Source organism: Lytechinus variegatus, chromosome 10 (assembly GCF_018143015.1).
Source record: "Lytechinus variegatus isolate NC3 chromosome 10, Lvar_3.0, whole genome shotgun sequence".
NCBI classification, from domain to species: Eukaryota; Metazoa; Echinodermata; class Echinoidea; order Temnopleuroida; family Toxopneustidae; genus Lytechinus; species Lytechinus variegatus.
The window spans coordinates 19984404-20002528 of record NC_054749.1 but is presented as its reverse complement, the minus strand read 5'-3'; the positions used below and the strand labels follow the sequence as shown (position 1 = coordinate 20002528).

At 35.3% G+C, this 18125-nt stretch overlaps 1 protein-coding gene across 3 annotated transcripts in view; it reads left to right on the top strand.

Moving 5' to 3' along the window:
• LOC121423312 (delphilin-like) overlaps positions 1–5494 on the top strand; it is a 49810-nt gene extending 44316 nt beyond the window's left edge. For all 3 annotated transcript variants that reach the window (XM_041618661.1, XM_041618660.1, XM_041618659.1), the window contains 5 exons: positions 65–220; positions 620–706; positions 1556–1738; positions 2435–2680; positions 3394–5494. In XM_041618661.1, coding sequence (XP_041474595.1) covers positions 65–220; positions 620–706; positions 1556–1738; positions 2435–2680; positions 3394–3429 — 708 coding nt within the window. In that variant the 3' untranslated portion in view covers positions 3430–5494. The remainder of the gene's footprint in view (positions 1–64; positions 221–619; positions 707–1555; positions 1739–2434; positions 2681–3393) is intronic.
• Positions 5495–18125: the final 12631 nt, after the last annotated feature.

The window sequence follows — 18125 nt, the reverse complement described above, 5'->3', positions numbered from 1 at the left end:
CAAGTTTCTCTTCATGAAACAATGTATATACCATTTATTTCCATTCTTTCAATGACTCTTATAGTTAAGTCGAGTTCCTGGCTTCAAGCTTCGCCTCTCAGCACTGATGTTTAAAGCTGGTTTTCATGAGAAGGTTGATGAGTTGGTAGGCTACCTGAATATCATAGCACAAGCCTCTGCAGAACTCAGACAAAGCCAGAAACTAGCCAAAGTTCTTGAAGTAAGTAGAATGAAAATGATTATTACCTATAGGAATCTTTGAATGCTTGCATTCATACTGAGAATATGGCACACAAGTTATCTTAATCCCAATATAGCTATCTTCTCACTACAGGGCTTAAATTTTTATTAAACTATTTTTTTGAAAGTGGTATTTTCAAATAGGTATTCTAATATATTTTGTGTTGTCAGTATAGTTATTTGATAGGTGTATGAATATATTGTTTAATTATGGAAATGAAATTTTGATACAAATTAATTCTTGTTTTAAAAGTTTATCATAGTGATAATTAATGATTCAATGACAAACCTTGAACATTCATTAAAGTATTAAATCGATCTACCTAAACTGGATCTCAATTATTCACCTTGTAATTTATGTCACCATTCTTCTTTTCAGCTTGTTCTTGCCATGGGTAACTATATGAACCAGGGCAACCAAAGGGTTGCCGGGGCAACAGGATTCAAGATCAGCTTCCTAACTGAGGTAATGATTATCAAGATTGTTCATTTTCATTTAGTTCATAGTAATGATAATAATAATAATAAACATTTCTTGTGTATCATATATAACATGATTATAATGTCTTTGTGTGTTTCCACTGGACTTGGATATGACTACCATGACTTCAGCGTGGCGTCTGTAATATATTTATATTATGTATTCCCAATGCTATATCACCTAAAATTTTATTTAAAGGAAACTATCTCTTATGTGGTAAATTTGCCATCTTGGTAACTCCCATAATGGTATATCAGGGCTCAGCAGCCAATCAAAATCGGGAATTCCATGTTAGTTCCATTCACAGTGACAACATACATGTACATGCGCGGATCCAGAGGGGGTACAGAAGGGGGCACAAGGGGGCACAAGGGGCATGTGCCCCCTTTTTGGATTGAAGATCTTTCTTTTTTTTTCTTTTGCTTGTCAATTTTTTTGTAAAAAGTATCCTTAATTTGTGGTTGAAAACTTTTTTTTTTTGGGGGGGGGGTTGGAAAAATTTGCCCCCCCTTCGGAAAATCCTGGATCTGCCCCTGTACATGTAGCTACCATGTAAGTTACTTTTACAAGTTGTAAAGTTTTTGTGCAACTGCACTTTGTCGTATCACAACCTTTTGCTTCCTATTTCAGAATTTAAAAAAATATTTTTTTGTACTGCTTCATGTCCTGTTAACTTATACTGCTCTCTATTGCGCCCGTCACATATTTGATCCATCCTAGGCTTAGAGAAAGTGAGCTATGGTAAGTGCCATTGACTGGTTCATTATGAGTGGTGGGATTCCTTGATTGCTTTCCAACTCTAATGAAAAAAAATCACTGTCTTGTTCTGTGCAGTTGGACACAACAAAGACATCGGACAACAAAGCCACTTTCCTCCATGTCGTAGCCAAGGCTGTCCATTCCAACGTTCCTGAAGTGATCAACTTCCGTGATGAGATTCCATCGGTGCCCAAAGCCGTTAAGATGTCTCTCAAGGCCGTGAAAGATGAGCTTACTCAGCTGACGGATCAACTCAATGTAAGAGGATTTAAGACGGTTGAGGTGATGGTGATTGTTATGGTAGTGAATAGGTAGTATTGATAAAGATGATATATTGATGATCACGATTGTGTTGGGTAGTAATGATGATGATAGTGATGATGATGATTATGATGAGGATGTTGGTGATGATGATGGTGAAGATGATGATGATGATGGTGGTGATGATGATGGTGAAGATGATGATGATGGTGGTGATGATGATGGTGAAGATGATGATGATGATGGTGGTGATGATGATGATGGTGATGTTGGTGATGATGATGGTGAAGATGATGATGATGGTGGTGATGATGATGATGATTATGATGATAGTGAATGTGATGATGATGGTGACGATGATGAGGATGATGGTGACGATGAGGATGATGGTGACGATGAGGATGATGGTGACGATGATGAGGATGATGGTGACGATGATTATGATAATGATGAAGATGGTGATGAAAATCATGATGATAGTGAAATAGATGATGATATTGATTGAGATGGTAATTATGGTGATAAGTATGGTAATGATTGTAAAGGGCTATGAATTCTCTTTTTACATGAAAACAAAAAATTCTTTGATTTTCATTGTAATCATCCCTTTCTTTTGTTACAGCAGTTGTTTATTACACCTGTATTTACTAGGGAGCATTTTTTAAAAATTAGAATACCTCTTTGTTTATTCAGGACATGGATCGTGAGGTAGAGCGTTTTAACCAGGAGGAGATCATCGTTGACGAGGACGACCGTTTCTCAGAAGTCATGGCCACCTTTTTGAAGGAAGCCACGGAGCACCTTTCCACACTCCATGAACAGTACGCCCTCTGTTGTGATGACTTCTACAAGACTGCACAGTTCTTTGGTGAAGATCCGGGGAGTACTGAGAGCGCAACGTTTTTCAGCATCTTCTCACTCTTCATCACCAAGTTTGCTGTAAGTTCATTAAGTGTGTTTTTGGTCAGGGGAATGAATCCGAGTTATGTTGTGTGAAAGCAGAAAAATCAGAGAATACTATCAACAAAATTTGAGTAGAATTGGACAAAGAGCGAATGTTGAGAATACTTATGGAGATCTTCCCATTGGCAATGACAACAAAGTCTGTGTTGTCACTCGTGTACAATTTTCCCCTTCAGACACTGAAAATATACCCTAAAACGTCCCTTTTTTGCTCATTCTAATGATGGGACAAACAATTTATACATGATATAATGTTGTGAAACCTGTATTACATTTCCTCTCATATAAAAAAGAACACCTGATCTTGTGATAGATTATAGCCATTAAAAGACAAAAATTAAGAGAAACATTTACTGAAGTAATAGGGAAGTTGTTCATGTATGACATCGCAGATCTTGGTTGCATTGCCAAAGTGAGGATTGGTAAATATACCAATACTTGGTGATCTCATTAATGCAATGCTCATAAGTAATTTTTTTAATTTTCCATTCAGTCATCCTAAAAATTTGATTGATCTATTTCTTTGATTTTCTCTTTCATATAAATTCTGGATTCCAGTGTTTCATTCTCCATTAAATCTTTTGAAACATATTTCATAATTGATGCAATATTAAAATTAAGAAATAATTATTTGTTGTGTACATGTAAATAATTTTTTTTTCCAAATATTTTCTTTGATTGCATTGCAGAAAGCTCATGCAGACAACATGCAGAGACCTTCGTGACAGCGAAACATACATCAATCTTTTGTCAGCAACTTCCCAACATCAACGACGTCTATAAAAATAGAGCATGCAAAGTAATTAAGTAACTAATCCAGTATTCTTGATGGCTTATGTTTTCCGTTGAAAGGGGAGGAGGTATTCTTCCTAAAATTGCCAAGTGTGTAAATTATTTACAATTTTCAACTTATGTCAGAAGAAGCAAGTTTTGCTGGTAAATTGCCAACTCGTCCACTCATCACAAGGTCTACCTTCATTTAGTCTAATGCCATTCTGTCCATCAACATTTCATCTAAAAACCATTAAGCCCCAAAAAACATTTGGTCTGATAATCACTTTTTAAATCACGAATTCATAGATGAGAATTTTTTCTCATCACACAATTGGTCTGATACCCATTTTCTTTTCATTCATTTGCCCAATTAACATTTAAACCAATTAGACCAAATGGTATATGTGGACTAATTGGCTATTGGACCAGCTGGTTATTAGTCGAAATGGCAATTAGTCCCTGTGGGTAGTGGACGGCCCGATGGTAGACCAAATTATAGTAGACGAGTGAGGTACTTGGACAAATTTGCATAAGACCATTTGAAAATAAACAGATTTATCCTACTACCATTAGAAACCTATTTATGATATCACATAAGTAAACCATTGTGTGCAGATACATTTACATTTATTACTTGTGCCATGTCAGAGGAAATTCTTGCAAACTTGAAAAAAGAAAAGTTTTGTTTCCGTAATGGCGTGACTTATCTGGTGTGTTCTTGTAATCCAGTTAAGTATGCTTGTACCAATGGATACTCACTACGCTATTAAGAATAACGGTTACATGTTGTCTTTACTAGCTACTGTGTTTCATGTAATGTATAATGGGAATAATTTTTAGGTTCTAAATGAAATGCGTGTACAATACATTGTTTTGCCCCCAGAGTCCATACAAGAATTTGGTGAATTTGAGGTTTGTGTTTTATATCTTTTCTACATGGAGCATTATATTAAATTGTGGCTGTGTGTCTTTTCTCATGAGCAATATTGTACATTAAAACCTGAAGTGGGAGCATATACATGTATGATAAGCAAAATATGATTGTGCATTTAACACGTGCATTCAAATGCATTGTATGCTACATGCACATGGCCAATACTGATTGGTTGTACAGATACAAATTTATACTGGGCTTGCATTGTTTACATGACAAAGCATAGAATCTTTTATGTTGCTTAATTTGTAAGGATTGTTCTCATTATTTTTGATGTCACTTTGAGCTGGAATGTGTACACTGTTAAGATTTGCATCACCTATTTGCTAATTTTGATTTTGTACTTGTAACAGTTGAGGCTTAACTTACTAAATGCTGCTATCTCACGTCTGAATTGAATTTCTCATGCTTTGTGTATGCATTTCTTTTGCAAAACATGAACAGTAAATAAAACTCAATTTAACCAAATTGGATATTCAAAGCTAGATCAATTTTTATAGATTTTATTCAATTAGATGATGATACTGTAGCTTCAGTTATGATCATGTGTGGCATTAGACTTGAAGAATTGGTATTTTATTCCTTTTTTCATCGAGGAAATTGGGGCCTAGATCTACTTTATAATGTGATGTATTTCAAAATATTTATTAGAATTCTTGAACTAAAAAACAATTATTTTAATTTGAATGTTTGAAAATGTGAATTTAGATGTTTAAATTTTTTTTTTATTTAAGCTCAATGCCTGTCATACTACACCAGATATTTGTGTATTTGTGGTGTTACAGAATCAATTGTTTATTCTCATTACATGCTACAAAAATTCTTTACCTTAAAAAAACGTATATTTTCTGAAATGAAACTGACAGGAAGCTAGTTTTGTGTGTATGTTGGGGGAGGGGATGTGTGTAATTGTGTCTCAACCAATTTGTATTATTTCATTCAGAGAAAACAACATTAACATGAAATGAGTGGTTTTATTATTAATGCTTGCTTCAATTATGTGACAGTGTATCAACATTCCAATTAGTGGTCTCAATTTAAATGGTCAGAATCAGAAACCTTATCGATATCTGGATCCTCAGGACAAGCCCACCCCAACATAAAGTATATTTGAATAAAAAGAGAAAAATCCAACAATCACATCACTGAAAATTTCATTGAAATTGGATGTAAAATAAGAAAGTTATGACATTTTAAAGTTTTGCTTAATTTCACAAAACAGTTAAATGCACATCCTGGTCAGTATGCTAATGAGGAGACTGACGATGTCATCCACTCACTATTTCTTTTGTATTTTATTATGTGAAATACAAAATATTCTAATTTTCTTCTCATTATCAAGTGAAACAACATCAATTCCTCCCTGAACATGTGGTATTAGCATTGTTTAATACATATGGTTCAGTCAAGTTGGTCCTTATTGTAAAATCTGTAAAAAATGAAATATCGTATAATTCAAACAATAAAAAGCAAAAGAAATACATGTAGTTAGTATGAGACATCATTGCCTGTCTCATTTGCATGCCCACCGAGTTGTGCATATCACTGTTTTGTGAAAAATAAACAAAACTTTAAAATTTCATAACTTTATTTTATGTCCGATTTTGATGAAATTTTCAGCGTTATGCTAGTTTGATTTTTCTCTATTTATTCAAATCTACATTTTTCTGGGGTGGACTTGACCGTTAATGTCAGTAGCAATACAGGCAAATCTGCCTAGGTAGAATTTTCCTTTGACTTGGCGATTTTTCAACTATGGAAGGTTGAATCTTGCATAGGCCTACTGAACTACATGTATACTCGAACATGAATCACTTTACTTTTTGGAGTAACCCAATACAATATTCTATGTCTGTAATGAAAGCTTGATTAGTGATGTATTTGTGCTACCTTTCCGTTGGTATTAATATAATTTTATCTGTGTGCACTATAGCATTGATTGATTGTAGAACAGGATGTGTAAATATGTGTGCTGTCTGAATTTCACTACAATATGACCTGTACAGTTGATATCGAATTGAATTGAAACACTCATCTGTGTGTCAGTTGCACCAGAACATTCTAGAGGGCAAGCCTTTGTTAACCCACAATAGCTTGGGCCTGGCGCGTGTTTCATAAAGCTGTTCGTAAGTTGAGAGTGACTTTAAAGGTATTGTTTAATTTTGAGCAGCCGATTTAAAAAAATCTCAAACCAAGATGAAACATGTGTACAAATGCATGTATTAGAACTAATAAACCCTGAAAACAACCATTATTGAGAATGAAAAGCGAAAACTACAAGGCAAACCCCGATTTTGTAAATAGGCGACTTATAGACACCTAAATAGTACACATAAGTGTATGGGATGAAATTAAGATGGTGTTTCCGGTCACTTTATATTTCAATTTTTGAAGCACTAAATAATTAATTTCGAATGCAATTTTTTCTGGGTTTCATTTTTGTAACATCACAGACACAGGTGACAAGTGTGACCTTCTAGCTCAGATTTTTTAAAAGTCAAACCAATGTTAACCAAACACTTTAGGCACGACTGGTGATCATTTCTTGTGGAAAATGGTATATTCATTGGCGATGGTTAAGTGCGTCAGAAAGGTTCACCAGTCGTTCTTAACGTACGAACAGCTTTATGAAACGGCCCCCAGGAGTGTTCCAGCACCTCTAAACACGGAACCCAGCAACAGTGGCACACAAACACTCCAAACATTCAAAGGATGGGAGGGGCAAGCCATTGTCAACGCAGCGTGACTTGCCCCTCCATTTTTTGTTGCTCAGTGTTCCAGTGCTCAAACAGGGTAACTGGCCCCTCCCATCTTTTGTTGCTCAGGGTGTTCTGGTGCCTCTGGCAGTGTATTACAAAATTCAAGTTCTTGCACTGTTTTCATCCCATCAACTCAGAAAGTTTAAAGGAAGTCACTTTTTATTTAAGTTTGTGAGATGAGACATTTGTGACTATTGGCAAACTTTGTTCATGTTACCATAGAACGTTATCAGAATAAACATAATTTAAGTTTCAGATTGGTTTGAAATGAAAAAAAAATAGTATGTACAGGAAAATTTGATTTATTGCCAATATAGAACTGTAAAAGTTGTTTATGATGCGATTTAATTTCTCAAGACCATGTCAATAAAAGGTATATTTGTAATCAACCTATGAGTATCTTTTATATGACCTTCCAATGCATGAAGTATTTGAAATATATGTTGAGGTTGAGAAGGCATTGGAATCTAAACATATCTGTACAGTTATCCCTGCACAAGAGTCCACAGCCTATTCCCATACCATTTTATCACCTTGATTTGTTGTTCAAAGAAAACCTTGATCTGAATGTTATTTCTTCATGTCACCTTGAAAGAAAACTGTGGTTCTCTACATAGATCTTTCTCTATTCCTGTTCCAAGTGTCCTATTTTTATTAAGAATATTTAACTTTTTATCATTATGCCATGAAGTTAGTAATAATGTGTATTTTTATCATGAGTGAAAGATGTTTTAGCTGAATGTGTATTTTTCTGTATATATTTTCTAAAGCTTATCCATGTACACCTTGACTTTTGAATAATGTACAGCAAATTCCTATTTACTGAAGTATGCGATATTAAAAGTGTGCAACATTACGAAAATTTGTGTTTAAAAACAGATCTCCTCTGACACCCCAATTTCAAATTCCAAGCTTCTCTCACTGCCCCCCCCCCATCCCGCTATCAGCAGGAATGGTAATCCTTAAGTAAACAACCACACACTCTCCCAGATAATCCACCTTCCAACCAAGGAGAAGTGACCTTCAGATGAGAGGGAGAGAGAGAGATGCTGCGGTTTCCAGCGCGGTGTTTGTTCAGCTCTTATCAGCAGCTGCAGTCGACCCCACCCCAGTTTAAACGAGAAAAACTTAACTTTCCCCAAAAACTGAAAATGGGGTGTCGATACCCCACTTGAGTTCCCATTGACTTACACGCAAGGCCTTATCAGCAGTCAAATGAACCCCACCCCAGTTTAAACGAGAGAATTGAAGCTCTCCCAAAATCTGAAATTGGGGTTTCAGATTCCCCACTTGACCTCCCATTGACATAACACGCAGGGCAATGGGGTTCCTGTGTTATAAGCTGGTGGGGTATTTTTTAAACACGGGATTCACGTAATGAAACTCATGTAAACTTAAAAAGAGATTGTTTTGTTGTATTATTTGAGTATTACCAGATACTTGTCATTAGGCTGATGTCAGGTCTAATGAGTAAAACTGACTGCATCCCTGCAATATGCAAGCCCCCACCCAAGTCTCTCTGATGTTCAAGTGTACCCTATGTACATTTGTATATCAGAGGGACTTGGCTTGATTAATTCCAAATTAAATCTCATTGGTTTTGATTATACAATCCTTTTAAGTGTAGTGCTCTGTTCTGTGAAAATTTGTAAAAATATAATGCAAAATTTATCGAACATGATTTATGACATTGTGTTATCATTGCGATAACATAATTGCCATGGATTTTCTTGGCAATTCAAACTTTTTTAAGAATAGTTTTGGCATATTATAAATGTGCATTTATTAGCAGTTATACTAATACAGTAAATTTGCCTTTCAATTGAAACTTCTTGATTTAACCGTTGAGCACTTTTACCATCAGATTACCAGATTATCAGTTACCATCAGATGGCAAAATTACCACTATATATATAGCTTTTATGCAGTAGGGCCCATAACTATGACGAACGTTGCTGTGCTTTGTTACCTGAATGTCATATCTGGACAAGGCTTTATATCTCCATATCCGAGAATATCCAAGTTATGCAATACAATGTATGCATAACACATAATTTTCTTTTGATTTTTTTTAACGAGCAAAAAATATTAATGGATCCCTCTTGATATATCTTTATTACAGACAAATGCAGGATTGCTATACAGCTAATAATATGCCCCGACTTCGTATGACATCAGTTATCATAAGTTCGTAATTCTATAAAATGGCTTTCTGAAATATGGTATCCACATTATTCATTTTCCTTACATTGCAACAATCAGAGGATATCATTTTAGATGTGGTAATCATATTAAAGGTAAATGCTAGTTTTGGTAAAGACATCAAAATGAGTTCGTAAAGAATCCAATGAAATGACCACCAAAGTGTCTGTATAAATAAAACGCATGTGCCAAAGGATTCTGGAAGAAATTGTGTAATTGCTGAGAAATCAGCAAATAAGCACAGGATTTGGGTAGAGCGTCGGGCCCGACGCTCTAAGCAATAATTATACATTGTCCCACGTGCGCTTATCTGTGTTGGGGATCTTCGGTGTGAACATTTTTCAGCGTAGATTTCAAGATTCACAAAGTTCTGTTAATGTAACTGTACCAGATCTAGATCCTCGATGATATACTGACAATTAAGCCTTGTTTTACAGACTTTCTCATGAAATCAGTGTTTACTGCAACTACTGAAATTTCTCTTTAAGCCTTGTATGAACAGATATACCAAGTCTCGTGCTTTAGGTGAGTGATTCCCGCCTTTGGGAGTCTTGTTCATCCATCTCACCCGAGTATAAATGAATATTGGCCTACTTGAAATGATATATTTCTTCTTTAACATGATATAACTTACATACAGTACTTGAAATAATAATAAACAAAAAATATTGGCAAACTGATCACATTATATCATTTTATTCAGTAATTATACTGTATTCATATTTTACATGAGTCTTTCTACAATTCACATATATACAAATAAACAGTAAATAAACAACATGGTACATAGTATTGTTTTTTATTTCTAACTTTTTAAAACAATTTCTCTTTACTTCACATGGGCCAGTCTTTGAAAGAGAATAGAAAAAAGTTATTAACTGAAAAATAATGTAGGCTGTATATATCAAGATAATTAAAGGAAATTCATTACCGATACCTTCAAATGTCACATTCAACAACAACAACAAAAAAAGGTTTATGCCCTCCAAACTAATGCTCTGCAATCCATTTTTTTTCTCAGAAGTTAGATCCAGTGTGTCTTGCATCTCATCCAATATATGAATCCACAAAAACTCTTGATTTAATATGCTAATCAGTTAATAAAATGGTCATCAGGCCTGATGGTCATATGTATGAGTCTAGGACTACATGTACAGTGATAGTGGATAAATTGCTAATTTGTGTATTGCCAACTTGTCCACTCATCACATGGTCTAACTTCATTAAGAGTATAAATGCCATTCCAATCATAACGTCGTCTAATAATCCAGTTTGTCTCAGAACCTTCTTGCCTCTACTAATACTGGAGGGAGATTTTTGCCACAGCAGATCGCATGGATCCATTTCATACAAATGCATCGGGTCCTTGAAGCCGCAATATCGGTACAAACCGATTCTGTAGATTTTTGCCACTTCAGGTTGCATAGATCCATTTCATACAAATGCATCGGGTTTTTGACCACACTTGTGTCCAACATATTCATATATGTAGTTAAAATTTTTATAAGACATAATATGACCAATTGCAGCTTCAGCTGTACGAGATACGACTAAGGAAAAACCCACCTAAACTCCTGCCAGACGCTGTCCCCCACACCTACAGTCCAGACGTTCAGCTGTCTCTCCAACTTTCCAATTCTCATTCTATCTTAACTAACCACATATTTGTTCCAAGAAGAGTCTATGAACTCTTCAGGAGGTAGATAAGGCATAAGCCAAAGTTGAGTTCATATATGTAAGACAAATTTAACTTGGGTTCATGGTAAATAAATATCAGATTTTTTCCCATAAAAGCCAATGTCATCTGGACTCTAATCCACTATTACTAATGACTTGTTATTTCAATTTTTTTTAAAAGCAACACATCCAGGAAATATTTCATGAAAAGACTTGTCAGACGTTTTATACGTCACGTCTGGTTTTTATCCCTAATCTTTAACTCATCCAACAACTCTCCATTTGTTGTGTAATGTGTTTTGTATGGATAAGTCTTTTTCATGTATTATGTCTTTGTCTATATGTCACGGTGCACTCGTCACAACCTCTTCTTACCAAGTTGCTACCTCCATTGTATTGTAACTTCTAGAAATGTATAAACGCTTTTACCTTTGGAAAGAAATGTTGAATTGAACTGAATTGATTTTCCTGAAAAATTTTCACACAGAAAATCTGACAAGTGCTCTAATTTCATCCAACAAATGGAGATTGCCCTTCACAACCAAAATAGCAGCGTTGCTGCCATTTCGCTGCAGGAGGAGGGAGTGGGTCTTCCAAGGCCCCTCAATCATTTCAACATATACGATGAAAACGTCAAAGAGATGCTAGAAAATAGGTTCAACAACAGACAACTAAAATATGGCAGCAGTGATGAATATATTACTAATAATAACAAACAACATACGCGCTTGATATGCATTGTTTCTTTTAAAGCGCTGGAAAGTAGTACATAGATAAATACAAGTATAAGTTGAAAAGTTGGATAGAATCAACAAAATACAAACTAAGACTACCAAAAATCAAATGAAAAATGCATGGAGGATAATTTAACATATTTTGTTAGGGGGTGCTGCCCTCTGGTGTGATTTTCAGAGACAGGACCACCCCCTTGACATCTACGATGTTGTAGACATGTTCGAAAAAATACAGGTTCGACAGAAGAGGTATAATGCACCTCATCTCAGAATTTGCAGATGATTTAGAGCATGCTACAAAGAGAAGAGCATTGCCTGCATCCCTGGAACTCTTTGCAGCATTGCCATTCTTTGCCATGGAATCCGTGTTGGAATAGTGATGCAGCAATTCACGGTTGCAGCACTACGTAGTTGTCAGCACTACGTAGTTGTCATCACCCTATGTTTTTATGCAGCTGTTTTGTACTTTGTAGATGATGTAAACCCTTCCCTGTCCTCTTTCAAAGTAATGGTGGACGTGGTATGAGCAGCACGGAAGAAGAATTCAAGAATCAGATGACGACGTGAGTGGTATCAAGAAAAAAACCTGAAGAGTACGGTACCTGAGGACTATTCAATATCTTTCCATGGGGACCAAAAAACAGTGGAAACGATTAACAAAGTAAAGCTGGCAGCTGCAATGGTACCAAAACTGCTGGTATGCATGCAATACTGAATGAACTTGCACAATACGTACCAGAGGACTACTCCATTGCTTTCCATGGAACTAAAAAACAGTGGAAACTATAAACAAGGTGAGACTGGCAGCTGTCATGGTTTCAAAATCCAGGTACTACTGCTGTGATGCATGCTATCCTTAACAATCTTGCACAGTAGGGGAAGGCGGGGTAAGTTGAGCATAGGGGCAAGTTGAGCCACCAGCCGCAGGCCAATAATGAATGAGTCAGACATTGTGGTGGTGTCATATATTGATGACCCATAGCATAACCCCTAACCCCACCACATTGTTTCCAACTTTGAAACAAAAAGTAGTTTTCTAGAGGGAAAAATGTGAATTTCAGCCAAAAAAGTAAAAAAGAGTGTGAAATAGATAAGTGCTTTATAAACACGCACGTCTTTAAATATAATAAAGACATGATAACAACATTATTAGTCCAGGTATGGATCTTCATTCTTGTCATAGTCTTTTATATGATGGATGCATAATAAATGTGTGGATACAAAATTATCGCACTAAGCTCGGACTGGGGTAAGTTGAGCCAAACAGCATGGGGCAAGTTGAGCCATGGTAATTCCTACGGTAATGTATCTTAAAAAACAAATAAACCATAAAAATCGATTGAAATGCAGGCTGAAAGGAGCAAATTTACACGACTGCTCTTTTCCTTTTACAGGATGTTAGTATTTATAGAGAATTAGCAAGTGAAAAGACTTTAAACAAAAAATTGACATGCTGGTTCTCCCCCATACATTTGTACATAGTTTTTGTGGCTCAACTTACCCCAGAAGGTGGCTCAAACTTACCCCATATATGGGGCAAGTTGTGCCATTTGACATCGGTTTTTTCAAAGGTCACGATGACTTTCAGTGTTGGGGTAGAAATTTATATATAGGTGGAAAATATTTCAGAAGAATGAAATTTCAAAGCAAGGTACTTATTTCGACAAGATTATTAATCATATCAATTCTAACTTGCAAAAAGCAAAAACTGTCACAACTTACCCCGCCTTCCCCTACATACCAGAGGAATACTCCATCTCTATCCATGGGGATCAAAAAACAGTGGAAACTATCAATAAGGTGAGAACTGGCAGCCATGATGATTCCGACGAAAAATACATATTGTGAGAGTTCCATCCAATTCTCCAAGATTTCCATTTCTGGGCTCTTGTAATGAAGGTAAGCATTATATTTAACTGACTTTTTAAAATTTGTATTCATGCCTGTTAGAAACTTATAAAAAAGAAATCATGTATGAAATAATGAGAGTAAGGTGTAAGAATTCATTAAAAAAGATTATTCACAGCATGGGAAGAGCATAATTGATTTCATAACAGATGACATTATATACTCAAGAAACAGTTTGTGTTGTAAATGACATCTGTTATTTTAAAATCACATCATTTCATCTCCCCTCAAATTGACTATTACAAAATCATGTTTCTTTATACAAACAATGGGAGATATAAGAAGGAAAGGTATTTAGTCATTACAATGCTCTCGATTTTTGATCGCTGTAGTCCTACAGACATAATGAGATTTAGGGTGATGTCTCTGGAAAACTCTCATGTCCATTTAAACTCAAGTGGCTGATTTTTTTCTTCCTCTCCGTGAAGGACATGATCACTGAATTATATTCAAACTCCTCTCACACGGAAAAAGGCTCACTAAAGAACATCAGAGAGGCATTTGGGCACCGTTCCGTGAATGATCAGTTTTAATCACACAAGATGATATTCTCTTGGTATGTGTTCAATTAGTTACTCAAACAAGCATATGAAATAACGTCATGTACAGGCCCGTACAAGATTTCTTTTTTTTTTTTGAAGAGGACTTTGGATCCCCCAAAAAGAATTGTAGATATTTTGCTCCCGAAGAAAACATAAAAAATGAGCCAAAATATATGCCAGCGAAAATTTGACAAACAAAACCAACCATAAAACAGTTCAAGCCCACTGAACCCCCAGTTGGTACGACCCTTTTTATAAAACATTATTATAGGATGCGGAGTACAGAAAAATAATAACTTTAATTTCAATAACTAAAGTCTTTGAGATATGTAAAAAGTCATAGAACATGTTTTGCAAGTACTCTTTTATCAACCCTGAACAAAATTTTTGCGTGCAAAAAAGATAATTTCATCCAAATTACCCCCGCCCAAAAGAAACAGACCGCTTTTCTTAAGTCAAATTTATCTTAAGGTCTTACTCTGTGATAAGAAAAATATGGGAATCCAAAGATTTCAAAATTTCATTTATATTACTGGTACTGTTTTATATCTTTGTATGGCACTTTCCTAGTGTCTTAATGATGAAGGGAACTATTTTAGTAAATATTCCCTAGTCAGCTGTGAGTGATTTGAGTGTCAAATGAGCTGACAAAAACTGTACTGTTAGAGTTTAAATCAAACACAAGTTCAATATTTGATGCTCTACATAACTTTGAATTTTGTATATTGTCATGATAATGTTGAAGGAGAAATATACACAGCATTATATTCATTTCTAAATGAAATGTTTTAAAGACCAAACTGCCCTTTGAGAAAGTCTCCATAACATTAAATTAAGACAAATTTTGTTCTGCAATTACAAATCCCCTATATTGGTATCATGTACTCTTCGAAAACACTGGGGAAATATCATTATGACTAATTCATATTATGTGCCTGTGAGGAATTTGACACAGGAACGTACTTCAGTATGAACCTCTGATTGGAATGACCAGTAAAAATATTCTATTCATTCCTTTTCTGTTGATCCAGTTCATATGAAATGCATTCACCTTTGGATTTGCTCATCAAATCCTTCAGGAGCAGGCTAAAGAAGGCAACACGAAGCCAGACTTAACCTCCGTGGCTGCCGAAATACTCCGACACAATTGGTTTCAACTACCAATGAATCAGGTTGCAGATGCAATAAACGCCACCACTGAGGGATATAACGACGATCTATGCTTCTGCAAAGAAGGTGACAACTTTTTTTAAGAGAAACATATCAGAATCATGGAAGAGAGGGGGCTGGGGGGATACAAATGACCAATTTGGATATAACATGTTGGGGATGCAAAAAATTCTTAAATTGAGCAAGATCATATCCTCACTTTGAATTTCATACATACACCGTTCTCAGTAAAACACTAATCTTTAGCAGTGTTATAACAATGACATTTTGTATTTATATACAATCAATGTCCTGATATCCTGAGCTAAAAGAGGGTTATTAGACTTAGTTTGCTGAAAAAAAATAAAGATGCGGATCTCACTTGATGATAATGATGTTGATGATAATAATACTTAATATCTGAGTTGTACTGCGTCAAATCCAATCTGTAAATAATAACATGACGGCCCGACTCTGTTAATTTTTTTTTCTCTTCATGAAGGATATCATCTTGGAATTGTACAACAAAACTTCACATACAAAGAACCCTGAAAAACCTCTTGGAAGCCTTTGGCCATCATTTGGCCGACAAACAAATGAACAGTTAAACCATACAGATGATATGCTATTGGTACTTTAAGTGTTCCATCATTATTAAAACTTGAAACAAGTACACTGTATATAAAATAACATGTAGAGGCCAATAAGAGGATCTTTTAAAGGGGGCTACGGATTTCCCTTACATCAAAAGTTAATAGACGTTTTGCTCCAGCAATGAAGGTCATCATATCCACAATGTGATATTAATATATAAGGAAATGTATACCTTACGAATATATAGTCCTATAGTCCTATAAACATGAGATTTAGGATCTCTGAAGTACTCTCAACTCCATTTAATCTCAAGTGGTTGAAGTTAGAATATCAAACGTACAATAAAGGTACAAACAGGACGACCTAACAATGATTTTTTTCCTTCCTCTATATGAAGGATATCATCTCTTAGCTATACACCAATTCATCTCACACAGAGAAAGGCTCGCTGAAGAACATCAGAGAGGCATTCGGCCATCGTTCTGTAAACGAACAGATGAGCAGTTTCAACCACACAGATGATTTTCTCTTAGTACATGTAAGTGGTCCATAACTTTCTAACCTCAAAACAAGTACACTGTATACATCATGTAGAGGGCAGTACAAGGATCTTTTCAAGGGGGCTTTGGATTTCCCCTATACAAAATCAATAGATGTTTTACTCCAGCAATGAAGGTCGTCACATCCATAACGTGATATTCGTATATAAGAATAAAAGATATATCTTACAAATGGCTCTGAATTTTAGATCGCTATAGTCCTATAGACATGATGAGATTAAATAGGGTCTCTGAAGAACTCTCAAGTCAATTTAAACTCAAGTGGCTGAAATTTGAATATCAAATGTACAATAAAGGTATTGGTAATAACTACACGACAGCCTACATAACTTTGTTGATATTTTTTTCTCTCTCTCTGTGAAGGATATCTCAGAGCTACACACCAATTCATCTCATACAGAGAAAAGGACCCTTAAAAACATTCAAGAAGCATTTGGCAATTTTTTTAGTAAAAAACAAGCAGTTTCAACCACACAGATGATTTTCTCTTAGTACATGTAAGTGGTCCATAACTTTCTAACCTCAAAACAAGTACACTGTATACATCATGTAGAGGGCAGTACAAGGATCTTTTAAAGGGGGCTTTGGATTTCCCCAAACAAAGTCAATAGACGTTTTGCTCTAGCAATGAAGGTCGTCACATCCATAATGTGATATTCGTTTATAAGAAAAAAAGATATATATCTTACAAATGGGTCGTGATAATGCTCTCAATTTTAGATCGCTATAGTCCTATAGATTAAATAGGGTCTCTGAAGAACTCTCAAGTAAAGTTAAACTCAAGTGACTGAAATTTGAATATCAAATGTACAATAAAGGTACCGGTAATAACTACACGACAGCCTAACTTTGTTGATAATTTTTTCTCTCTGAAGGATATCATCTCGGAGCTATACACCAATTCATCTCATACAGAGAAAGGGACCCTGAAAAACATTCGAGAAGCATTTGGCCATCTTTTCATAAAAAACAAACAGTTTCAACCACACAGATGACTTTCTCTTGGTACATGTAAGTGGTCCATAACTTTCTAAACTCGAAACAAGTATATGAAATAACATCATGTAGAGGGCAGTACAAGGATCTTTTAAAGGGGGCTTCAAATTTCCCGTCCACAAAATCAATTTTTCTGTTAATTGTAACTTAGTTAGTAAACATAAAAAGCTTGACCCCACTGGTATTCTTTTTCATTGTACAAACTTTTTTAATTTACGAATTGAATTTCATTGATCAAAGATATACTTTAACTATTTATTGCAGGGAACCCACACTAACAAGCTTTGCTTTCCAGTGGGTTCCCTTTTTTCATTTCTGTATATGATATTTTTGTGTTATGCTTTACATTGTAACTTTTGTTAAATTTGGAATGAAAAAGAATAAATGCAATCAATCAATCAATAGATGTTTTGCTCCAGCAATGAAGGTCGTGACATCCATAATGTAATATTTGTATATACATGTAAGAAGAAAAGGTATATCTTACAAATGGGTTGTTATAATACTCTCAACTTTAGATCACTATAGTCCTATAGATATATTAAGGGGGAATTGGAGAAATATGCAATAGCCCAGCATGCAAACCAACTAC